General features: G+C 35.2%; 4 protein-coding genes across 4 annotated transcripts; 3 read left to right on the forward strand and 1 right to left on the reverse strand.

Annotated features, from left to right (window-relative positions):
- The first annotated feature begins 45 nt into the window (after positions 1-45).
- LOC106396738 (serine/threonine-protein kinase STY13) lies at positions 46-2,626 on the forward strand. Its single transcript, XM_013837212.3, has 6 exons — positions 46-1,079; positions 1,160-1,272; positions 1,349-1,560; positions 1,713-1,887; positions 1,980-2,114; positions 2,213-2,626. The coding sequence occupies exons 1-6, from the start codon at positions 782-784 to the stop codon at positions 2,417-2,419; spliced, it is 1,140 nt and encodes a 379-aa protein (XP_013692666.1). The 5' UTR covers positions 46-781; the 3' UTR covers positions 2,420-2,626.
- A 278-nt stretch (positions 2,627-2,904) lies between these two features.
- LOC106396739 (selenocysteine Se-methyltransferase) lies at positions 2,905-4,976 on the forward strand. Its single transcript, XM_013837213.3, has 6 exons — positions 2,905-3,164; positions 3,632-3,688; positions 3,763-4,107; positions 4,176-4,379; positions 4,474-4,545; positions 4,631-4,976. The coding sequence occupies exons 1-6, from the start codon at positions 2,982-2,984 to the stop codon at positions 4,808-4,810; spliced, it is 1,041 nt and encodes a 346-aa protein (XP_013692667.1). The 5' UTR covers positions 2,905-2,981; the 3' UTR covers positions 4,811-4,976.
- BNAC04G20770D (FCS-Like Zinc finger 16) lies at positions 4,816-6,215 on the reverse strand. Its single transcript, XM_013833979.3, has 2 exons — positions 5,597-6,215; positions 4,816-5,463 (listed from the first exon to the last, which is right to left on the reverse strand). Exons 1-2 carry the CDS (start codon positions 5,812-5,814, stop codon positions 5,274-5,276), a joined length of 408 nt encoding a protein of 135 aa, XP_013689433.1. The 5' UTR covers positions 5,815-6,215; the 3' UTR covers positions 4,816-5,273.
- Positions 6,216-10,130: 3,915 nt separating this feature from the next.
- On the forward strand, positions 10,131-11,485 carry BNAC04G20780D (protein MARD1). Its single transcript, XM_013831751.3, has 2 exons — positions 10,131-11,103; positions 11,203-11,485. Exons 1-2 carry the CDS (start codon positions 10,454-10,456, stop codon positions 11,270-11,272), a joined length of 720 nt encoding a protein of 239 aa, XP_013687205.1. The 5' UTR covers positions 10,131-10,453; the 3' UTR covers positions 11,273-11,485.
- Positions 11,486-25,144: the final 13,659 nt, after the last annotated feature.

Consider the following 25,144-nt stretch of genomic DNA (forward strand, 5'->3'; position numbering starts at 1 on the left):
TGGAAGATATTTATTTACAAGTGGGGATGTTAAATTCACCAGAAAATGACTCGTATTACATTTGGGTGTGAGATGAAAGTAGAAAGAACAAAAATTAAATAAATGGAGGTCATATGATCATAAGGAGCAGAAAGAGGCGTGTGATGCTTCAAGTTGTAGGAATCGTTGGACGGTGGTTCACTGCTTCGCCTGTCTATTTGATGAAAAGTCAAGATTAGGTTTGGAAGGGAGGAGAAAACATAGTAGTGTACATGTTTGTGTGTTACTAATAAAAGGAAAGTTTCTCAGAGTTGAAACTCGAGGGAGGCAGACTGTGTCCAAAGAAAAAGGAGAATCAGAACAAAGAAAGACACGTAAGTATATCTATCTGTTTAAAAGTTTTATCTAAAAAAATAATATAATAATGGGCGGGAGAGAGAGGGGAAAGGAATAATCAATTTTCTGGACCCAGAGAGAGAAAGACTTGGGCGGTGAAACAGTAAAAAAAGAGAGAGAGAGAGAGAGAGAGAGACAAGTGATTTGGTCAAATTGTTGAGAGTTTTGTCTTCTTCTTCTTCTTTGTGTGTGGAGATCACAATCAATCTATTTATTCTTCTTCTTATTATTATTTCTCAAGTCTAATGGCTTCTTGTCGCTTGGAACTTGTGTTGTGCCTCTCCACCACATAACATATATAACTCGTGAATTCCAAAACCATAGCCTTGCTCCACAACTGCCTCCCTCCCTTTTCGATTGATCATCTGGTGGTCTTCATCAATTCCTAGTCGCCAGAGAGAAATCAATGGCGTCCGGAGGCGGAGAGGCGGTGGAAATCGGATCCGACTCCAAATTAGGCGGAGTCGGGAGCAGGAGCGCTGGAGCAGTAGGAGGAGGTCAATACTTCAGGGCAGATACTGTTGATTTCAGTAAATGGGATTTGCATATGGGTCAAAGCTCCTCCGCTACAAGTAGTGCCGCCAGGAAGACTCCGATGCAGGAATGGGAGATCGACCTCTCCAAACTCGATATGAACCACGTCCTCGCTCGCGGCACTTACGGCACTGTCTACCGCGGTGTCTACGCCGGTCAACAAGTCGCTGGTCCGTTCTTTTCTTTTTAATCTTTGTGATAGCAATTGATTGGTTGATACGATTTCATTTCGTGTGTGACAATTTTGCAGTGAAGGTGTTAGATTGGGGAGAAGATGGTCTCTCAACAGCAGACGATCTGCGCATTTCCTTCGAGCAAGAGGTCGCCGTCTGGCAGAAGCTCGATCATCCCAACGTTACCAAGGTTGCTGCTACTCTTTTACTTTTCACTAGTAGTCGTAGATGAGGAAGAAGCTGTTTGATATTTATTTCCCTTGCAGTTCATAGGAGCATCCATGGGAACCTCTGATCTGAAGATCCCTTCTGGTAGTGATTCTGGTGGACATGGCAACGGAGCACATCCTGCAAAAGCCTGTTGTGTTGTCGTTGAGTATGTTGCTGGAGGCACCCTCAAAAAGTTCCTCATCAAGAAATATAGGAGCAAACTCCCAATCAAGGATGTCATTCAACTCGCTTTGGATCTCGCTAGAGGGTAACTAACCACTCTCTGCCTTTTTTTTATCTTTAAACGCCTGATTTTGGGATATATATATATATATATATATATATATGTGAGAGAGAACAAAAATTGCATCCTTTTATTTGACAAGACTCCTACCTTTTTTTTTTCTTTTCCTGTCTTAGGCTGAGTTACCTCCACTCCAAGGCGATTGTGCATCGGGACGTGAAGTCAGAGAACATGTTGTTGGAAACTAACAAGACGCTCAAGATTGCTGATTTCGGAGTCGCTAGAGTCGAGGCTCAGAACCCTCAAGACATGACGGGTGAAACTGGAACTCTTGGATACATGGGACCTGAGGTATTTGTAATATTACATCCTTTTGTGTTTCGTAATTGTGAAAATAAATATCGTAAAAAGGGTTTAAGTTTTTGGGGTGGGGTGGTGGATAGGTTCTTGAAGGAAAGGCTTACAACAGGAAATGCGATGTGTATAGTTTTGGTGTATGCCTCTGGGAAATATACTGCTGCGACATGCCCTACGCTGACACTAGTTTTGCTGAGATCTCTCATGCCGTTGTTCATAGGGTCTCTCTCTCTCTCTTTTTACAATCTCTCCTATTCCTAAAAAAAAAATGGTTTTTAATCAGAAAATCTCATCCTCTCTGTTACTTGGTTGATCATAGAATCTGAGACCAGAGATTCCCAAATGCTGCCCACAGTCGGTGGCAAACATCATGAAGAGATGCTGGGACCCGAATCCAGACAGGCGTCCGGAGATGGAGGAGGTAGTGAAGCTACTAGAGGCAGTAGACACAAGCAAAGGCGGGGGAATGATACCACCAGACAAGTTTCAGGGGTGCCTCTGTTTCTTCAAACCTCGTGGCCCCTGATCTCTCTCTCTCTCTCTCCTTTGGCTGATATGCTCGAGAGCTGCGTGATTTTTTTTTTGAATTTTTGTTTTGGTTGAGACATTGGAGTTAGATTGGTGTGGGTGGTCTTTGTCATAAGAATCTCTCTCTATATGTATTTATACTAGTACACACAGTCCTGTTGTGTATAAAAACTGATGATAAAGCTCTGTTTCTTTTTTCTTGTTATTTTATGAGGGATGGGGGATCATCTCTTATCTTACTCTTTGAAGGTCTGATAATAATACAAAAAAAAAAATGTTGATTCGTACAAGTTTGATATATGTAAACGGTAATGGAAGTAGCCAAGTAAAGAGTGAAGGAGAATGCTACTTCTCCTGGAGGGTGTGGTTGAAAAGTTAAAAACAATTCGGGGTGGTTTTGTTACAAGTGTAAAAGATAAAGGTCTAAATCCACAATATTGCGAGAGCTTGTAAAAACACAACACATGTATGGGTTAAGTAGGGAGAGGAGGTAGTTCATATTTTTTGGATTGTTTTGGTCACACTTTTGCACACGACGTTACAGTCGGGAGGTTGTTGGGATGGTGACGGGAAACACGAAGGCGGAGACGTTTTACTCGATGAAAGAGTTGTTGAAGGAGACAGGAGGGTATGCGATAATAGACGGAGGGCTAGCAACGGAGTTGGAGAGACATGGAGCGGATCTCAACGATCCTCTCTGGAGCGCCAAATGCTTGCTCACCTCTCCTCACCTCATTCACACCGTAAATAAAACCACTCTCTGAATCGAACGTTTTGCTAGACAAGGTTTTGTTGCTTATTATATCGTGTCTGTATTTGAATTGAATTAAACCCTAGATTTAGATTTAGATTTAGATTTTAAAATTGCATTTTGTTGGAATAGTTGAGGAACCGCCAAAGCTGTAACTATGTGGATGAAGGTAGAGAGCATCCCTCATGTTCATTATTTTAGGTATTAACAACACTACTGATTCCACTGGCATTGATAAAAATATTTAAAGCTGTCCCCTTTTTATGTGTGTGGTAGTTGCTTAGTGTTCATCTTTCTCCTTTTTTTTTTTTTTTTTTTTTTTTGGTGTCTACTTTTTAGTGGAAGTATCCCGGAGCTCTCTTTTTATTTATTTATTGATATACTAAAATATAGTCTTATGGATTGCTCTCTACTCTCATATATTATGTATGGGATTAATAATAGCTACTGATGGAGCAGGTGCATCTGGATTACCTTGAAGCTGGTGCTGATATCATCTCCAGCGCTTCTTACCAGGTTCTTTCTTTTTCTCTTTCTTTTTCCTTTTCATTATGGGGGGCACTAAAACGTGGATTGAATTTGTTGAACAGGCCACGATTCAGGGGTTCGAAGCAAAAGGCTATTCAATAGAGAAAAGCGAATCATTGCTTAGAAAGAGCGTTGAAATAGCATGTGAAGCTCGCAGCACCTACTATGACAAATGCAAAGATGATGATGATAAGAAGATTCTGAAGAAGCGGCCTATACTAGTTGCAGCTTCTGTTGGTAGCTACGGTGCTTTCTTGGCTGATGGATCTGAATACAGTGGAATCTATGGTGATTTGATAACGCTGGAAACACTCAAGGATTTCCACCGGAGACGGGTCCAAGTTCTGGCCGAGTCTGGTGCCGATATAATAGCATTTGAGACCATTCCAAACAAGCTTGAGGCTCAGGTACCTGCTCTGATAAATAACTTAGCTTCTTTCTGGTAGTGTTAAAGGTTTAGGGTTTATCTTTATAGGCGTTTGCTGAGCTGTTGGATGAAGGGGTGGCGAAGATTCCAGGGTGGTTTTCGTTTAACTCCAAGGATGGGGTGAACGTGGTTAGCGGGGATTCAATCAAGGAGTGTATCGCCATAGCCGAAGCTTGTGAGAAAGTGGTGGCGGTTGGGATCAACTGTACCCCTCCAAGATTCATAGAGGGCCTTGTTTTGGAGATTGCAAAGGTGCTTGGCTTTGGATAACACATTGGGTAATCTTTTCTTTTTTTGGTCAGTGTGTTGGGTGACTAATTAAAAAGGTTTTACATTGTGTAAAAAGGTGACGAGCAAGCCAATACTAGTGTATCCAAACAGCGGTGAAAGATATGATCCTGAACGGAAGGAGTGGGTGGTAAGACTCATATTTCTACTTTGAAAAAAACAAGTTAAGTTATTGAGAGCTGCAGACACACATAATTAATAATTGTGGTGTGCAGGAAAACACAGGAGTTGGGAATGAAGACTTTGTGTCGTATGTAGAGAAATGGATGGATGCAGGAGTGTCATTGCTTGGAGGCTGCTGCCGCACAACACCAACCACCATCAGAGCCATTCACAAGCGTCTTGTCTCCCGCAGATCTCTCTTCTCTTCCTCTTCTTCTTCCTCGCACCATTAGATTTCCTCCTCCACCTTCACTCACGTTCTCTCTCAACTTTTTGCTCAATTAGATTTTGTTGTACCAAACATATGAATGTGTTTTGTTTTTTTCCTTCCTTTGCCAAGAAAACAAAGACGAGCTTTTCACTTTTAATATCAATCAATGCTATCAAAAGTTTTGGGTAGACTCTTTTTATTCTTTTCTGTCTTGTTTACAGGCTCTGAATATGAGTCTTGACTTATATATCCCACATGAATACAACACAATGACAAAGACAAAAACACTTACTGATTACTAAAGTAAATAAAAGGAAAATTATAGACTGGCAAATACACTACTAAACCCCCTCCTGTTGATCGACAAAACAAATAGTAATTGCCGATGTCAACTTTATGGATGGTAAAGCCATTTCGCTTGGCGACAAACTAATGGCTTTTTACACAAGTATATATACACTAACCCTTAATCACATCATCACCAATCATATATAAAATCGCGGTGGTGATGAGATCATCTCTCGATTGCCTAATGGTTCATCTTCTTTTGGTTTGATTCCCGAAGTACATGTTCTTCCCTTCTTTGCTTTTACAATGTCTCGTGATTTTTCAATAAAGACATCGCATGCCATCTGTTTTGCTCTACACGCTTTTGAACAGAATGCCCCAAAGTAGCTGCGCTTTTGCAAACACACACACACACTCCCTAATTAATAATACTTGTAGATAAACTTACTTAAAAAATAATTTGGAAGAAGAATAACACTTCCTGTATGATGTTAAAACGCCACATTCACTAACTACTTACCCGTACATGAAAACGGCCTCGTCGTGACGTAGCTTCTTCTTGCAGAAACCGCATTGCTCAAGAAACGTTTTGAGCTTACCTTCATCCTTCCCTTTCTCCTGGAACCAATCGGCACCAATGGTGGTGGCAGCGCGAGTCTCCTCCGCGTAATCAGGATGCTTATCGGCAAAGCTTGGAGCCCGGGGTCGCTTACTTGTAATCACCATATCTGTCGTCATACCGTAATGTTTTTAGGGATCTCAGATTTTTCCAAGTGAAACTAGGGTTTTTTTTATATATATTCTCTCTCACATATTTGTAAGTATTTATATATACAGGTTTTGTGTGGGATCACTACCAAAGATTCTCTAGGTATATATGACAAGTAGCTATGAATATTTTGTGTAAGATTTTTTACTTTTTAGTCTTTTCAAATATGGAATTATTATTCTTGGAATCTTGATGACAACTAATAAATTTTTGACTCTCTTTTTTTCTGACATCTACAGATTTTTTACATTTATCGTCTGTGGTGATCGGTAGTTACCGTAGGTGCTGTCCACGGCCCTATTTATTTTTAAAGTATCAAATTCAGAGCAATCAAGCTTTAAATTTTTTTTTGAAACCACAGCTCTTGAAATAACCTACAGCTGTACAAGTGTTCTGCATAGCTAAATATCCAAAGTAATTTCTTGGTGCTTTCCATAAAATTCTACAGCAATAAAATTTAAAGTCACAACAAAAAGTCTACAGATTTTTTTCTATAGCAAAAATTTTAAATCTACAGCCATTACCAATCGGACCCTTTGTTTATGTTATTGGATTTTATCATTTTCAAATTAAATACATGAGTTATTCCATACGTAATGATTTACTAGAATCTTTTTTTTTCTATTTAGCTAAGATATCTAAAATATTTAGAAACAAAAAAAAAAGATTAATCAAAATTATTACCAATTTCATATTTTAAATTCTAACGAGACATTATTTGTTTCCATTTTAAAAAGACAATAATTTTGATTCATTGAATCTAAGGATGGGCGGGCATTCAGAAGACCAATTGGATTTCGGTTCGGGCTCAATCGAATTTCAGAATTTTTGGTTTATGAATTTCAGTTTCGTTTTGGATATTATAAAAAATGGTTTGGATTTAATAACATTTCCAAAACCCGGTTGAACCCAATATAAATTCAGGTTTCGGTTCCAAATATTATTTGTACTTAGTTAAAACAAAAACCAAATAAAGATCCAGTAAAACAAAGACCAAAAAAAATTGAAATGAGAAAAGCTTTTGTCACAATTCTTTTTGGTTTTATTGTAATTTTTAACAAGTGAAATTAGAGGATAAAAATAATATTAAAGAACAAAACTCTGAAAATATGTGCAACACTCATCATATTTGATAAATGCAAAGCAAAAATACATCGTCCTGAAAAACTCGACTATATAGAAGAAGGAAGAACACCAAATACCAAAATATATTTATTTATTTTTGTGTCAACACCATAAATAAATTCAATTGAGACTCTGTGAACCAAACTAAGCATTGAGTAAATTATCATGTAATAAATACTTATTTGATGTATTCTATTAAAATAATAATATTCTTGTTACTTATTTGGAATCGGTTCATGTTTGGTATGGGTATTTTTTTGGTATGACCGACATCGTGAACCTAAGGGTTTTCTTAAATAACCAAAAGCTCATCAGAGCTATCAATAGTGAGCTCAAGGATACAGAGATCTTTGGTATCATAGCTGATATCAAGCAACTCTCCATTTCGTTCACCTCTATCTCTTTCTCCTTTGTTTCTCGTCTTGGAAGCCAGTTCGTTAGGAAAGGCGATGCTCCGTAACTTTGTCTTTGTAATGGGCCTAAATACCAAAATTTATCATACTAATCATCGAGTGAACCGTGCAAGCACGTAGCCTAATGGTTAAGGTTTAAAGGCTTCTACACCCAGGTCTGGGGTTCGAATCCCAGACTGTGCAATTTCTTGCAGATTATAGGAAATACAGGTTTCAAGTCTCGGAGAGAACGATTTATTAAACATGCTGGTTGATTGTCTATGTAATCTTTCTCATAAAAATCATTGAGTGAATTATTCATGTAATAGATATTTATTTATGGATTCTTGATTTTCAGAGTGTTTTGCTTACTTATTTGGAATGGGTTCATGTTTGGTAAAAGTATCTTTTAGAATTTTGAACATTTCCAATTTTTACATGTCAGATTTTTAGAATATTCTTTTTTTTTTGTAGATTTTTCAAATATTCATTTGGATCAGTTCGGTTTAAACTCATAATTCAAATAACAATAGAACAAGACAAGTCATATCGGATTCAGTTCGGTTCAGATCATTTTTATCGAGAGGATTTGATTCGGATATTTGGATTTGGTTTAGTGGCCCACCCTAATCGTATCTATTTCGATGATATTACCAATTGATTAACTAATCAGATTGGGCTTATACATGTTGTTGTGTTCACTCTGTTTCAGTGTCGGGCTTAACAAATCAATTAATAATATTATGGGTTTTAAACATGGACTTAACCGAAATCATAACTTAATACTCACCGGTCAACAATAGAAACGACGAGGAGTTAGTAAGTAGTGCAGCCCGAAATCACGCACACATTTGTTTCTCTTTTCTTGTGAAATACTAAAACAAAGGTTGCGTCGAGTAAATAAAAGCCCAATGTTATTATGACGTCGAAAACGCGATCATTGAATAGGGTCCATGCACTCCTATCTTTTCACGTGGATCCCTCGTTTGTTAGCCCCAGAGCCTATCATATCAATAAGTTTTTTTTTTTTTGTTAAAAGGTAAATATCATTAGAATGAAAGTTTAGATTTTACAAAAAAAAAATCTATAATTTGTTACACCTTGATAAAAAAGAGAAAAAACAAGGTAATAACAGAAAAAGATGTGCCAAAAGTTTTCAAGATCAACGCATCCACTTGGCCATTAGAGGGAGATACTGCTTCCTCCCTCTTCTAGCTGTGATTGTATTTCGCATCTCCCTGTCCACATTCCAGAAGATAGTGATAAGTTGATAATGAATGATTATTAATCGCAATAATTTACTTTTTTATAAAACAAATTCTATTTTCTTTGGTGTTGATTAAACATTGGTAAATGGTAGACAAGAACACGATATTTATTAGTATTAATGAGGCAGTGTCGGCTCTGACTCATATCAATATAGGCAATTGCTATGGCTCCATAGGTCCAAAAAAAAAGTTTAATTTTATTTTACTAATTAAAAAAGTTTAGTTTTGTTTGTTAAATATCAATTAGTTTGGTGAAATTATAATACAAAAGTCCATGATTAACTAAACCTAATTTAAATATAATAAGAACAAAAAATTATTCTACACCATTCTTAATTTTTTCATTAACAAAGTCTAATTTATACACAAAACCCCATTTTTTAAATTTTTTTTCTTTGAATACCATACTTTTTGCTTTAATTTATGGAAATGCAATAAATAAAAATTTGGAAAAATTTTACAAAAGGGTTTTTATTTTATATTTGGCCTAAGGTGATTAATGTTTTCAAGACGGCACTGTAATGAGGTAGAGGAGCTAACACAATATCAACAACAAGAAAAGTAGTTGCATCTTCCATTTACCATCAACCATTTATAGTTGTGATCATGCAAGTGATTATTAGTATTAATATACTAACTAGTCCTATAATGGTTTGTATTATTAGTATTAATATATAATATGTCATATAATGGTTTATGTTTGTTCTTAACGCATCAAGATTCAAGACCCTTCAAGTTTCAACTATGAACATACAGACGTGGCGCTTAAGTATATCTTAATTATTGGGTTGAGCATAGCAGGTGCAGTTATGGGACCCGTTCTGATAAATTATTACAGTATTTTTATTTAACGTCACTTGTTCTTTATTTAATCAAACCAAATGAAAATGATTTTAATCATTATTATTTGAGAAAGACAAATGAAATAATGACAAAAGTGGCAAATAGAATAACTCAATAGCATTATGAAAACTACTGTGTGATACAGGGGCCCAAAAATCAATGCAAAAATAAAAACGGATCGCCGTTAATAATGCATACTGTATTCCATGAAATAAATAAATAAAAAATGATACTTATGCTGTTTCATAATATTTGATGTTTTGCCTTAGTACACAAAAATTAAAAAAACTACATTTTTCTAAAAAAATTATTTTAAAAATATAATTTTAAAATACGTTAACCAATTATAAAAAGACTGTAAAATCTAATTGGTTGAACAGTTTCCAATAAAGTTAAAGTTAACCTTAAAATCTCAAAATTTCATGTAAATTGAAACAAAATAATCCTTATAAAACAATCATCTCTACTGAAACTGAAACGGAGAAAGTATGTTTTAAAAATCTTTACTTTTTCAACCTAAAACGTTGTTAATGTAAACCGAAAAAAATACAATATACATTCAACCATATAGATAGTATAAAAATTTCACGATAGCATTATAGTAATAAAAATGAGGGGAAGGGCAATTCCAGATAAGTTTAGAGCCTTTCTTGATTTAAACCACAACCTCCCTTCTCTCGAGATCACCTCACTCACTCACTCTCTCTCTCTCTTTGGAATAAAAGAAAATGAGAGAAAGCAACTTTTAATCCGATTTTTTTTTTTGAGAGACCACGTAATAATAAGAAGAGAAGCAGTCAGAACTTTCAATAATTGTACCATTCTTCTCATCTCTTTCATTTCAGATACTTATCTTTTTTACTCATTTCTTTGTAATTGGATCCCCCTCCTCACTCTCTCCATGGAATCTACTGAGTTATGATCTTTGCTCTCACCTGATCTGACTGTCTTTTTAACTGAGAAGCAACAAAGCATCTCTAATGGCTGCTGATGAACTTTCATCTCCTCCAACACCTAACACTTATTACCCATCTGACTTCTTTACCTCTCCAAAGTTTAGGTTTTTCGCTTCAAAGATCACTCCTTTTGACTCCATCGTCAGCCCTACTTCCATCCTCGAAGCCCACCCTTCCATCTTCTCCTCCATAAACCCTAAACCCACTTCTTATCTCGAGCCAGCAATCCCTAAACCCCCAAAGTTTCACCCACCTGAAGCCTTTGGCCTAGCCGATCTCGTCCAAAACAGAGACCACTCGAGCAAACCTGTCAACAAGATGGTCCTTTTCGGGTCAAAGCTCAGAGTCCTGATCCCTTCTGCCGATTTTGGAACTAAAACAGGTCCTACTAGCCAGATGAGGCATCCTCCTGGACAGCTCAGCCCTTGTCTCCAAACAAAAGTCTTAACCGTGAGCGAGATTGATCAGACGGAAGACTACACGTGCGTCATATCCCACGGTCCAAACCCAACCATCACACATATCTTCGACAACTCTGTTTTCGTGGAGGAGGCGACTCCTCCTTGCTCTCTTCCGTTGCCTCAGGAGACCAAGAAAACGAACACTGATTTTCTAAGCAACTGCTACACCTGCAAAAAGAAACTTGACCAAAAACAGGACATCTATATATACAGGTCGGTCCATAAGTCTATATAACATACATTCCTTCTCTTTAATCAAATCCAGTTCCTTCCAAAACTAAAGTTTAAGATATGTTTTTTTTTTTTTTGCAGAGGAGAGAAAGGGTTTTGCAGCAGTGAGTGCAGGTACCAGGAGATGCTTCTTGATCAAATTGAGACCTAGCACCTCCCACCCTTTTCTCCACTTCTCTTTTTCTTTTTTTGTTCCCTTCTATCATTTTGTCACAAAAGTTTTACTTTCTTTTTTAAATGTTATTATTGATTCCGACTCTCCTTCTTCTTCTTAGGGGTATTCCTTGTAATAATAATGCCTGCAAAATATATGAAACATAGAGAGTTGTTGTCTTGTTTATAACACTCTTTTTTTTTGGTGTTATGAGAGTGACTTGGATAAGATTAAAAATATCTTAAATCTTGCAGAATAAATGGTTTAGAACAAAATCAACATTCTTCACCACAACTTAAAAGGTGGAACGATGTTGCTTTGTTTTTCCTTTAAATTGTGTCTTTATTGGACCTAGAAAAAAAGTGAAAACAACAATAATAACGTTTTTCACCTCAAATTTTCAACCACTTGAACTCATTATTTATCGAGAAGTGTTTTCAAGCCAGCTATCGAACTTTTGTTCCATCCTGTTAAATATTGTTCTGCGTAAACAGTACAAAACATAGAACAAAAAGAAAGAAGGGTAAAATAAATTCACTGTTTTGGTTTGCAGCAAGGCGTCCAGTTGATTCGGTTTTTAATTACTACGCAAACAAACCGAAGCAGAACACAACATATGTCGGGAAAGTTAAAGACTCGACAAGTTTTTAAGATATTGATGGCCTTGATCATCTTTGAACAGGCCGGCCCGGGAGCCACGAACGTAACTAAGAGAACCCTGGCCCAATGTGGGCCATTTCTAGTAGACTCTCAGGTGATGGCTTAAACCCAAAAGAAAAAACCAGAACGAATCTGTTTGTTAGACATGAATCTAATCTAATGGATGTGAATGTGCACCCCCAATACATTTAATATTAGAGTACATATTCCACAATAAGAAGGCCCAATTCACAAAACTATGTCGAATGACTTTTTATTGTATTGTGTTTTCAAGTTGTGTCTGTATTTTTTTTATTGTATGCTTGTCAATACTTTTGTGTTCATGTTTATGGTACTAGTAAAGTTATAGTCGCTTTATATAGGGAACTGGAATATTTAACTATAGTGTGTACCTATTTGTTTCACTGATGGTGGAGTAAATGTTGACTTATGAGTGATGAGAGAATGGTCGCATTGATTTTTTTTTTTCAGCCAAAGTTTTTTTTTTTTTTTCATTATTAAAAGGAAAGGAGACTGAGCCCAACAAGAGCTGGGCCAAAGCCCATAAATATATCACAATACTAAAGCCCACAAACCGCAGGGCATGGATCCAACATACTACACGGCCTACGGCCCAAACCAAGCAGCTCAACCCTAGACGGGTCGGACGTCTCCTTTTGGCCCACGCGTCAAGGAGGCGGGACGTGTGTTGGAATTTTATCATCAGCGCGCCGCCTTTGCCTCGACTTGACCGTCACCTAACCGAAACGCCGCCGTAGCACAGCCACCGAAACCCTCGTTTCGCCGGAGCTCGAAACCGGAGAGCCTCCACCGAAACCACTTTTCTTCAACTTTCTGACCTCTCTGCGGAGCTTCATCGATCTCTTCGAGATCTCATCCGCCATAAGAGAGCCGCGAGCCACAAAACTCATAAACCAAAAGCTATACCCGATCCAAAAACGAGACCACCACTTAGCTCCACTAGAGCCGGCGACGCAAGACTGTGGAAGCCTTCACCCCCCGGAGACAAGACCGACGAGGCGATGCTGAAGAAGCCAACCACCTCCCGGAGATATGAGCTGGCGACGACGGAGCTTTCGTAGCCTCCACCTCCCGGAGAAGAACTTTAACCTTACAAGACGACTTCGCCACGCTTTCCCCTCCACACGACCGCACCTTTACTCCAGCAGTCCAACCACCGTTGATGACGGTTCACACTTCTAGTTAGCGTCTCCGGATGTGGATTAAACCAGAGCTCAGGTAAGGTGAGTCGGGGGGAGACGAAAGAGAGACAAGAAAACAGACATCTTTAACAGAGAAACGAGAGGCTCCGGCTCCGGCACGCGCGCGCAGACGCGCCGGCCGCTTACCGGAACCAAGACCAGATCTACTTTCTCTCTCTGGACTCTATGGGAAAGGGAGATCGTCACAGGTCACATTGATTTAAAATGTAGTATTGTGTTTTTCAGATTCTCAGTTTAGTGTTTAAATATTTTTCATAACTCTCGCATTAATCCATAAAAACAAAAATCATACTCTATATATCATGTGTGATAATTAAGTAGAAAACCATACTCTATACATCATGTGTGATATTATGCAGACTCAATGTTTTAAATTCGACCCAAATATTGAATCGGACTATTTTTTTGAATCACTACGTTATTATTTTGATCATGGATAAACTATGAATCAATAATTTAATTAATTTTAATATATTATATAAATTAGTTACTGAAAATACAAAAGAATAAATTATTTTCATATAGCATGTAATAGACATATATGAGATTAATTAGTAGTTGATGCTCAAATCTGTTTTTACATAGTATAAATCGTCTCAAAATACTGATCAATTACTATCACAACCATATTAAGAAAAAAACTATTTTAACTTAAAATTGTATAGCTAACTTAAAACAAACAATTTAAGTCAAACCGGATTATATATTGGTATCCAACTGGCAACCGAGTCCTATGCTTTAACAGTTTTTTTATCGCTTTCATCAGAGTTTAAAATAATGCATTTTTCTTAAAATCTAAACTATGAGATTTTTCTTTTAAAAACATTGTGTAGACTGGTGTGGTAAATATGTATGTTTTAGAAAAAAATTAGTTGAGAATATACATTTTTATATTTTTAATGTATTAACTAATGGTAAATTGTAAACTTCGAAATACATAATTATGTTTATTAAAATTCTATTGGTTAAGTTTATGAGGAATAATTAGTTAAAAATGCATTTTGGTAATCAAAATTTCTTATGTTTCCTTAATACATTTAAAAGTTCTAAAATTTACATCTTATTGAAATAGAAGGAATACTATTTGTTTTGAATTAAGTGCTCAGTGAAAATGTACATGCTTTTAGCAACAACAAAAAATGTACATGCATATAGAAAAAACATAACTGTCAATTAAATCCTTTATATACTCCCTCTGTTTATATAAACGTAGGATGTTTTAATGAATTTTGATATTCCAATATATAAGATGTTTTTATTTTTCTAGATAGTTTTTACTTTATTAAAAATTGTATAACCAATCATAATTAATAATCTATATTGTAATTGGTTGAATACTATTAATTTATAGTTTTAATGATATTTTCTAGACAAAATGTAATTTTTTAATGTGTGTTTTTACTTAAACATCTTATATTTAGGAGTGGAGGGCTTAGTTCCTAAATGTATGATGTTTTACAGAATTTTGATGTTTCAATATATAAGATGTTTTCATTTTTCTATGTAATTTTTATTTTATTAAAAACTGTGTAACTAATCATATTTAATCATTTATTTTGTAATTGTTTTTTGGCAATATTTTGTAATTGGTTAAAAGCTACTCCCTCCGTTTTAATATATATGATGTTTTAGAAGAAGTATTTTGTTTCAATTTACATGAAGTTTTGAGATTTTAAGGTTAACTTTAACTTTATTGGAAACTGTTCAACCAATTAGATTTTACAGTCTTTTTTATAATTGGTTAAATGATTTAAAAACTATATTTTTAAAAATGTTTCTTTTTTACATATAATTTTCTTAATTTTTGTGCACTAAGGCCAAACATCAAGTATTATGAAACAGATGGAGTATGAATTTATAGTTTAAAATTTTTAATGATATTTTATAGATAAAATGTAATTTTTTTTAATATGTGTATTTTTACCAAAACATCTTATATTTAGGAAGGAAGCAGGAGAGAAGAGTGGATTTATGCTTAGAAAGAAAATACAGGTTTGACCAAAAAAAAAAAAAAAAAAACAGGTTTTTCAATGCAGAGATGGCCCCGAGTGGGAAGGTTTCTGCCAGACCTTCGTCCTTATTATGTCCATTGTCATCGCTATACGACAAAACTCCTTTTTTTTGCAGTAAACAAACACTAACACACAAATTGCCTTTTAATTGTAATAAAATAAAATGAAAACAAAGTCTTATAGAAAGAAAAGTAAAGTAAAAATGAAAGAGGCTACTGCTTAGAGAGAGAAGAGAGAGAAACTAGATCTATTTTGGGACCGGCGTACGGCTGGCGCGTGAGCGTCCGTGCCGTCGCTGGAGCCCTTTCTCTTTCGCCGAAGTTATTCCTCTTATCCTCTTCTCCACCGTCCTGTCAACGACCGCCTTGTCCGAGCTCTGGTACCGCAACCATCCCTAACGGTGACTCGGCTCTTAGAGTAATGACGCGCTCGATTGGAGGTCCACGGTGGAGAGAGAGCGTCTTGCATGCTCAGTTGTAGTGTTTTTCCGGGAGATGGAAGCTAATCTAGTTCCGTCGTCGTCGGTTTTATGCGGGAGGTGGAGGCTTACTCAGATCCGCTGTCGCCGTCTTTAGCTTCCGGGAAGAGGAGTCTCCTTCAGCTCCGCCTTCGTCGGCTTTTAGTTACGGAGAGTGGAGGCTTGCAAAGCTCTGCATTGCCGCTTAGAAACCCGGTGTCCTTTGGGTTAAGGTTACTAGTTCGATTTGTGTCAAGTTCGGTGAGGTTGCCGTTAAGGTTGGTGTTTGGGTCACTGCGGATGAGATATCGTAGACGATGAAGCTCTCCGGCGATGGTGACGACTTTCAAGGGAAGAAAGCAGTGGTTCTCGATTCGCTTGTCTAGGGTTTGAAGTGATTCAAAGTCGATGGAGATCTCGGTGATCGATTGAACTCGCCGGCGTGAAGACAATGCGGTGAAGAACGGTTATGGGTTCGTTGGAGGCTTGTCGGTTACTGAGCTCCGACGAACGAGGCTTTCGATGGTGTTGTTCCGGCGGCGTAGAGGCGGAGGCGGTTAAGTTGAGGCGGTTATGACGCGTGACGCGTTAATGGAGCAGATCTCTCCACGTGTCGAGCCAGCCTCCTCGACACACTATCCGACTGGGTCGTGCGGCTTCTGAGTTCGGGCTGAGGGCCCGTTTAGCTTTTTCGTTTAGCCCGTAATCTTTTGGGCTTGTAGCCGTCTTTTGCTGTAATCGGGTTTCGGCCGTTTACTAGACTTGGCCCATTTATCTAATTTAAAAAAAAAACTTTGACGAAAAAAAAGAAAGAAAAGTAAAGAAGACAAGATCTTAGCAAGATCCATGTACATTTTTTTTATATCCGAGCCATTGTCTTACATATTCGACTTTATATCTTTAAGAAAATAATTCATCAAAGGGGAAAAACTGAGAAGTACGAAAGGCCAGACGTGTGCAGTCAGGTCTATACACATGACGGTGACGATATCGATTCACCTGTATTTGCTGTCCTTTTGTCAACCACTTCTGTTATTATTTTTTTGCTCTCTTCTCTTTTTTTTTTTGGGTCAAATCTTTCTTCTCTTTTTGAGTTCCAAACTCTGAGTGTAGTCAACATCTAACTAATACTAAAAGGGTTATATGAGGAGTAGAGAGGGTGTCCACATCAGATCGGAAATTCGTCCAATCAGGTTTTAACGTTTTGCCACGTAATCAAATGATTTCGGATATTGGGCTTAACTTTTTTAACGAGCCGGCAATTTAATCTTAATGGTCCAGTAAGCCCATTTCGTAGAAGGCATTGTCACCTTAATCTTCACCGACGCGAGACACGAGATCTGCTTTTTCATTTTGTCCAAACCCTAAATTTCGTGAACCCTTTGCTCTTCTCCTTCTTCTTCTTCGTTTCTGTTTCACGAATCTGTTGATCAATCAATACACTTTCCACTTCTTTTTCCCTTTAATCTCATTTATGGCTTCCTTTCGCCTTCCCCCTCTAAGACTCTTTATAAGACTCTTCTTTTTTACAGATTTGTTACATACAAAGATATACTCTCAAGCGATGAATTCCATCAGCAAATCCCCTGCTTCCGGCGATCTTACCTCGAAAACAGATGGTTCGTAATTCTCCTCCTTTCACCGTAAACACATCTTCAGAAGCTTAATTTAGTGTTTCTCTTCCAGATTTTTTTCCCGGAAGCTTCTTAGAGGTGTCAGACGTCGGCAGCCATGGCGATTATCGAGCACCAACGTTCAGAAGATTATGACCCAGCCATTTGTACGTTTACTTGGATCTTCTCTATTTCATATAGTTGTTGTTTGACTACTTTTGTCTCTCTCTATTCATTGACATAATTCAGTTTTGTTGTGGTTTCAATGCATCTAGAACTTGATTTTCTTCAAAATGGAAGCTTAGAACCACTGATTTTAGGATTGTGGTACATGCTCTGATTCATGCTCTATCTATTTAGTATTTGTGAAGCAGAAAGCTCAGATCCAGATTTGGCTATTTGAGCAGAAATGAGGATACGAAAAGCTCAGATCCAGATTTGGCTATTTAAACAGAAATGAGGATACGGAAGAATTAATGTAAGCAATCATATTTTCTTCTGTGCTACACATTTTCCAGCGACTAATCTGTTGTTAATGACATAAGTATGAACTATGTAGTTTCTCAGTTAGTTGTCTTGGAAAATCGAGTTAGAATACATCAACACTATGACTAACTCTCTAATTCAGTTTTTAGAAAAGAATGGGTCAGTTACTTAATTTCACTTTCTTACGGTAGGACTCCTACCTTGCCAGGTCTGTCAAAAAAATTCAAGGATTGATTGTTTCAGTTTTTTTTTTGGATTGTTTATATTTAGTGTGTTGGCGTTTGGATCTAGAGAAAATATTGATCCTTCCAAATACCAAGATTCTTTGCTATATTAACTCTAATCTGTATTTTGTCGGTTCCATAATGTGTTCAGTTGTTTCCATTGATTAAACATTTAGGCTATCAAAAGACTTTTCATCTGGCTACTGTGAAATTTACTAAAGGTTAGATGAATAGATTTTTTTGTCTGTTATTGTTTTTTCCATTAAAATTTCTACTTAAATTCTGTTGTGTTAAGGTTGGACTTTTTGTGATCCCTAGGAAATATTTCTGTGAGACTTTCGTAAAGGAGCATCTTAAGGAACCAATATATTGCTACTTGCTGTGAGTGGCTCCTTTCACTTTGAATGTTCTTTTATAACTTAGCTTTTGATCTTGAAAGGCACACTGACGTTGAATTTGAACGCAAAAACAGGTTAGAAAATCTATGGGACAATGCTGCAGATGCAGAAGAAGACACTTTATGTTGCTAAGGCTGAAAAGTGCAAAGTTGGCTATGAGAAGAACATGAGAGATTACAACAGATTATCTGGTAAAACAAGTGTCAATCGAGTTTCAGTTTATATATTGGTTATTATTTGAGTCGTTGACCATATCTGATTTGTTGTTACTCTAATGAAGAAGGTCGAAAGGAAGATGAGGCCTTCTACCAATACAAATCTAGAACGACCGTCATACTCCTCCTGCCATGTTCAGGCTGCATGTTTCCTCTTCTATGTGACTCTTGATTTCCTAAGCTTTCATTCATGTTCTTGCGTTACAGTAATAACTCCCCTTATCCAAATGTTTCATGTGTTGCTTTTCAAGTTTAACTTAAAAGCTTTTTTCGCATATACCTTATTTAACATTATACCTTAAAAAAACCATATGTTAAATGCTTAAAAAAAATCTCAAAAGTTTACTAATCAAACCAATGTAAGAAAACAAGAAAAGGACCCAAATCTAATAACATAATTTACCAAAACAAATTAACCTTACCATCATATAGTTAATTCATTACAAATTTACAGTATCTTCTTTTTACGGTACTTATTAGTAAATTTTTTAATTCATATTATGAAAATTAATCAGTAACATTTTTTTTGCCAACTAATCAGTAACATTTATTTCAAAAATCATAATCAGTATATGATAATATGGTTTACTTGAATTTCAAATATAAAAATAGAAAAAGTTATATCAAACGTGTAAATTTTTATTTTCGGGGTCAAATATATTAACTAAATAAATAATATTACATAAATAATTTTTAAATTAATTATACATTTTAACTCAAACTGTTGCACAAAAAAAAAATTTAACTCAAACAAAATTTTAACAATAATCTATCGTAAAAACTAAATTTAGTAAAAACATGAGATAATCCACTTAGGTATATAAAATTAAAGGAAAAATATGTGAAATTTATTTACAAGTTTGTTTTTTTCTATTAACAAAAAAGAAACATATCACAGGCTTTTTATGGTCATCCAATTCCAAGAATCACAAGAAATGATATAATGCCCCATCCAATTTTTAATATATAATTAAAACATAGATTACTAAACAAAAGAAAAATATGTGAAATTTATTTACAAGTTTGTTTTTTTCTATTAACAAAAAAGAAACATATCACATGCTTTTTATGGTCATCCAATTCCAAGAATCACAAGAAATGATATAATGCCCCATTCAATTTTTAATATATAATTAAAACATAGATTACTAAACAAAAGAAAAGTATCTTAAACATTTTAACAAGAAAAAAATAAAATCATATTTTGGAAAATAAATAATATTTATTTTCAAAAATTATAGCTAAAATTTTAAATAACATGGTTTATTTAGTATTCAAATACAATATCATGTACAAAATTTAGCTAATTGCATATTTTACTACAAGAAAATACGCATGCTACTCTAACTATTTAAATTATTTGTTAATTTTTATCCCGCCCGTAGGAATTGAAAATAAAAAGAAGTTAAGATACATAACTGAAAAGAACAATAGATCCAAGAAAATCCATATGGAATACCAAATAGATAAATGTAAGTCAAAATCATATATTCTCATATCTTAACTGCACCATTCATATTTTCCATGCTCCTTTAACATTAACTAGACCCTGACCCGCGCGCCAGCGCGGATTTGAATTTTTGGTTTTTGGTTATTTATTTAACTAAATAATGTATTTGTAATATTTGATGTATTATATTCACCAAGTAAATAATTTTTTTGGCATCTTAAACCATCTATTTACGATGAATATTCGATATCATATAAAAAATTGAACAAATAGACGTAATTAGAGAATTGTAGACGATATATAAAAACAATGGTTATTAATGTAAAATATGAAGAAATATTATATTATGACTTAGTATGGCATAAAAGATTATAAATTAGTTATACATGTTTAAAGAAAATAAAATGATTTTTAAACTTCTATGAAAAATTTAACATATAAAAAAGGGCGATGAATTAGTCATCAAATTGTAAATAATTTCATAATTTTATTAATAATAAATTATTCATAGTCTTTGTTTTTCGTCAAGATAATTATTAAATGTCCATAACATTAATATGTTAAAAGGCCATATTATGAAAGCCCATGTTGTAACCGTATTTTTTCGGGAAGTGTAACAAAAAAAATTACATTTAACTCTTCGTTTTGTTTAAGTTTGTGTCGGTAAAAGATTAAAAAAATCTATCTATCTTTTTCAATGTTCAATTTGAAGCTTATTATGCGGAAATCAAACGCAAATATAGACAATTGGTTGGAATCTCTATATCTTTATATTCTTATAAATTTTAAATTTATTGTTTCCTTTTCTGCAAATAAATCAATTACCGAAGTAATAGATCAATTGGTTGGAATCAAATCTATTCTTATAATTAGTGTAATTATGGTTACATTTTCTATATTTAATAGGTACATTAAAGATACAACATTGAAGATATTATGTTTTAATTAATAGAAGATATTGGATTTTGAGTTTGTATTTATTGATTTGTTTTTTTATAAAGCTTAGAAAATCAATGGGATGATTGGTTGGTTGATACATCCTATAAAGAAAACGAAAAACTATAGGTGGTTTGAATATTGTACATCGATCGATGCATGATGTAAGTTGACTATATAAAACTTGAACATGCTCATTTCAAACTAAAGTATAGGTAGGTTATATGCATTTGTTGTATTGTAGTTAATATATTTTAAATATTACATAAGTCAAGTGATTCACGTTTTCGTAAAAATAAAATTCAAGTTCATTATTGGGCCGTACTCGTACGTAATAAGCTACGTTAAATATGATGTATTTTTAGGTTCATTTAATGACATTAAGTTTAAATTTGATTAAGGAAAACTCATTAATTTAACTGGAAAAGACAAACATTAAAATAGGTAGGTTTATTTAATGACATTAAGTTTAAATTTGATTAAGGAAAACTCATTAATTTAACTAAAAAAGACAAACATTAAAAAATGTAGTTTAATTTAATTTTCAGTGGCATGGAAGTGTAAATAAGTTAGAAAACTTATGAGTATTTTTTAATGAGTACTTCTCTTTTAATAATAGAGATTGGGAAAGTTGTGTAGAGTCAATACGACTTATAATTAGACTACTGTGAAGAAAATCTTAAAGGTTGGTGTAGTATTCAAGACTATTATTAAGTTTGATATTAACAACAAATCAAAGTATATGAGGACTTCTCATAAGTTGGTAATCCAATTCACATATAAAATTATGGGACATTAGCAAAACTTAATGAAGCAGTTAACACAACACAGAAAAAAATCCAAAAGAATTTTGGTAAATAAATTAAAGAATTTTGGTAAATAAGTTACCATTGAACTTAATTTATAGGATATATGAAAAATACAGAATCCAGATTTTTTGGGTAAATAGATTATTTGAATTTTATAATAGAAATTCAAGAAACACCGACTATAAAATATCATTTGAACACCAAAGAAAAATATATGTGAAGAATACTCAACACATATACATAAAATAGTTAAATTAAATTCAAAATTAAAATTATAAATTTCAAAGACAAACAAACCGCGCTATTAAATTCAAAATTAAAATTATAAATTTCAAAGACAAACAAACCGCGCGTAGCGCGGTAAAATCTCTAGTATTTATAATGCTAAACATATGAGTATATAGAAAAGGCTCTGTGAGAAAATGTTAATGTACTCATTGATGTTAGAATGCTAGAATTGTTATACATCAATGTGAGTTGCCCTAGGAGGATCTTCAGTACAAAGACTGCATAAATATAGATATCCGATAAGGTATAATATAACACATTTGGTTTTTTGAAAAATATAATATAACACATTTACATGGTAGTCACTGTAATATCTCGATTTCACTTTAGTCTAATACCAACAAATATTATCTGATAATGTGACTTATAATTACTATATATTTTAAAAATATGCATTCTCATTAAAACAAATAAAACTGATTTTTTTTTGTGTTGGCTAAAAGTACCGAATAGTTTAGTTCATGATATCAGTAAATTGTCAGTTTCGTAAAAATACTTTCAGTCTTATACATTATTTTATTTACAGTTATATAATATTTTGACATTTGTTAACTTACTTTACTGATGCCCATTTTGCATTTTGTATAAATAAATTGTAGTATAGGTTTACTTCCAACAATAAAAGTTGTTTAAAACCCTTTCTCGAAAAAAATAATAAAAATAACAGTTGTTGGAATATAATAAAGAAAATTGCACCATATAATCAACAAAAAAACAAAAATTAAGAAAATAACTAAAGATTTATATTTGCACGCTTGAATGAAGAAAAATGCACCATTATTTCATTTTTCTCCTGGAGGCTCTCAACCAGCGATGAACGGAATCAAAAGAAGCTGAAAAGAATCATCACGGTGGAAGCCTCAGAAACTCCCAATGTTTTCCAAAGGCTTGGAAGATCCTCCTCATGATCCTCCTACAGTTCAACATCTAAGGGAAATACATGGTCAGTATTTCCCAGAGATAATATTTCTCAGTGAGACCAAAAATGGAAAAAAGTATTTAGAAAATGTGGTTGGACACTTGGGATACCATGATTTACATACAGTGGAGCCAATTGGAAGAAGTGGTGGCATGGCGCTAATGTGGAAAGATTCACTGACTGTCAAGATCCTACAGTCGGACAGAAGACTTATTGATGCTCAGATCACCTTGGAGGGTAAAGAATTCTACTTCACTGGAGTTTATGGTGACCTTGTAAGGAGTTTGAGAAATGATGTATGGGAAAGGATTATGAGAATTTGAGTTTTGTGAAGGGGTCTATGGCTAATGTCTGGAGATTTCAATGAATTGGTCGACCCAGAGGAAAAGTTACGAGGCTTTCAACGCACAGAGGAGGAGTGTAAGGATTTCACTCAGATATTGAAGGCTAGTGGAATGTTTGAGATCCAAAACTTTGGGTACCAATACTCTTGGTCGGTCCGGGAAATAATGATCTTGTTCAGTGCAGATTAGATATGTTTGTTGCTAACCAAGAATGGTCTGAGATGTTTGAGAAGGCGTCGGCATCCTATCTTCATAGAGTTAGCTCTGATCATAGCCCCCTCATAACGTGTCTGATTGAGGAGCAGAGAAGAGAAAGAATTGGGCAACATTTAGATATGATCATCGGCTCTTCTTCAATAACGGTTTTAAAGAGGAAATTGCAGAACATTGGAGGAACTCACGAGGAAGGATTTCGTCAAGAGTGTCAGAGCTAATCAGAGAATGCAGGAAATCTATCTCAAGATGGAAAGGAAAAAAGACCCAACTCGGCCATCAAGAGAATATCACCATCAAATAGATTTGATCACGAGAAGTAGTCCCCTCAATATTGATGAGCTGAATAGACTCAGAAGGGAACTTAACATGGAGTACAAGAACGAGGAGGCTTATTGGTGCTTGAAGATTAGAATCCAGTGGTTGAGGAATGGGGATAGAAACACTAGGCTCTATCATGCTGCTATAAAAAAGAGGAGGGCCATTAACATGATTCATAAGCTAAAATATGCTCAAGGGAAGGTATGGTTTGCTCAAAGGGATTTAGGGAAAATCGTCGAAGACTACTTTAAGAAGCTCTTCACCTCAGAAGATGTGGGTATCATTATAAAAGACGATGATGTTATTTTCGATGCCTCCACACTAGTATCACCAGAGGAGAATGAAATGCTCTTGAACCCTGTCTCGAAGGAAGAAGTTTATAGAGCAGTTTTTGCTATAAATCCCCATAAATATCCGGGATCAGAAGGAATGAATGGGCACTTTTATCAGCAGTTTTGGGACACAATAGGAGAAGATGTCTGGAAAATGGTGGATATGTTCCTTAGAACGGGAGAGATGGAGCAGGAGCTAAACAGAACGAACATTTGCTTATTACCAAAGATGCCATGAGCAAATGAGATGAAAGATTTCAGGCCAATCAGTCTCAGAAACATGGCTTATAAAATCATTGCAAAGATCATGGCCTCGAGGCTCAGGAGAACTCTCCCTGCTCTGATCTTAGATGCCCAGGCTGCTTTTGTCCATGATAGGAGTATCCATGACAACATTCTTATAGCATACGAGTTGCTTCATGCTCTCAAGTCAAGCAACAAATGTTCAGAGGAATTCATCACCATCAAAACCGATATTTCTAAGGCTTTCGACAGAGTGGAGTGGAGTTTTCTAGAAAGAGCACTGGGAATATTAGGCTTTGCGCCTGAATGGATTAGCTTGATAATGAAATGTATCTCCTCAGTCAATTATCAGGTATTGATCAATGGCCAAGCTTATGGAAGCATTATACCCACGTGTGGTATCAGACAAGGGGATCCCTTGTCTCCGTACCTCTTCATTATATGCACTGAGATGTTAGTCAGACTCCTCAAAAAAGCTGAAGATAATAAGAAGATCTCAGGTCTGAAAGTTGCCAGAAGAGCACCTCCTATCACCCACATATTTTTCGCTGATGATATCATGTTCTATTGTAAGGAGAAGGATGAGGAAATCGATTACTTGGTGGGGATCCTGAAGAAGTACAGCTTGGCCTCAGGAAAAAGAATCAAGTTTGATAAGTCTAGTGTCTGCTTTGGTAAGAAAATACCAAGCTCAAGACGTGAATCCATCAAGGAGAAAAAGGAGAT

The sequence above is a fragment of the Brassica napus genome, chromosome C4 (assembly GCF_020379485.1).
Source record: "Brassica napus cultivar Da-Ae chromosome C4, Da-Ae, whole genome shotgun sequence".
Lineage (NCBI taxonomy): Eukaryota > Viridiplantae > Streptophyta > Magnoliopsida > Brassicales > Brassicaceae > Brassica > Brassica napus.

What these genes read in the sequence shown, in the direction of transcription:
- BNAC04G20770D (XM_013833979.3), bottom strand. Translation starts at nt 5,814, where the DNA reads ATGACGACAGATATGGTGATTACAAGTAAGCGACCCCGGGCTCCAAGC. An exon ending in GAGGCCGTTTTCATGTACGG is followed by an intron (nt 5,464 to 5,596) that starts GTAAGTAGTTAG and finishes GCAAAAGCGCAG; the next exon opens with CTACTTTGGGGCATTCTGTT.
- BNAC04G20780D (XM_013831751.3), top strand. Translation starts at nt 10,454, where the DNA reads ATGGCTGCTGATGAACTTTCATCTCCTCCAACACCTAACACTTATTAC. An exon ending in CAGGACATCTATATATACAG is followed by an intron (nt 11,104 to 11,202) that starts GTCGGTCCATAA and finishes TTTTTTTTGCAG; the next exon opens with AGGAGAGAAAGGGTTTTGCA.
- LOC106396739 (XM_013837213.3), top strand. Translation starts at nt 2,982, where the DNA reads ATGGTGACGGGAAACACGAAGGCGGAGACGTTTTACTCGATGAAAGAG. An exon ending in CTCCTCACCTCATTCACACC is followed by an intron (nt 3,165 to 3,631) that starts GTAAATAAAACC and finishes CTGATGGAGCAG; the next exon opens with GTGCATCTGGATTACCTTGA. An exon ending in TTGTTTTGGAGATTGCAAAG is followed by an intron (nt 4,380 to 4,473) that starts GTGCTTGGCTTT and finishes TTGTGTAAAAAG; the next exon opens with GTGACGAGCAAGCCAATACT.
- LOC106396738 (XM_013837212.3), top strand. Translation starts at nt 782, where the DNA reads ATGGCGTCCGGAGGCGGAGAGGCGGTGGAAATCGGATCCGACTCCAAA. An exon ending in TTGGATACATGGGACCTGAG is followed by an intron (nt 1,888 to 1,979) that starts GTATTTGTAATA and finishes GGTGGTGGATAG; the next exon opens with GTTCTTGAAGGAAAGGCTTA. An exon ending in CTCATGCCGTTGTTCATAGG is followed by an intron (nt 2,115 to 2,212) that starts GTCTCTCTCTCT and finishes GGTTGATCATAG; the next exon opens with AATCTGAGACCAGAGATTCC.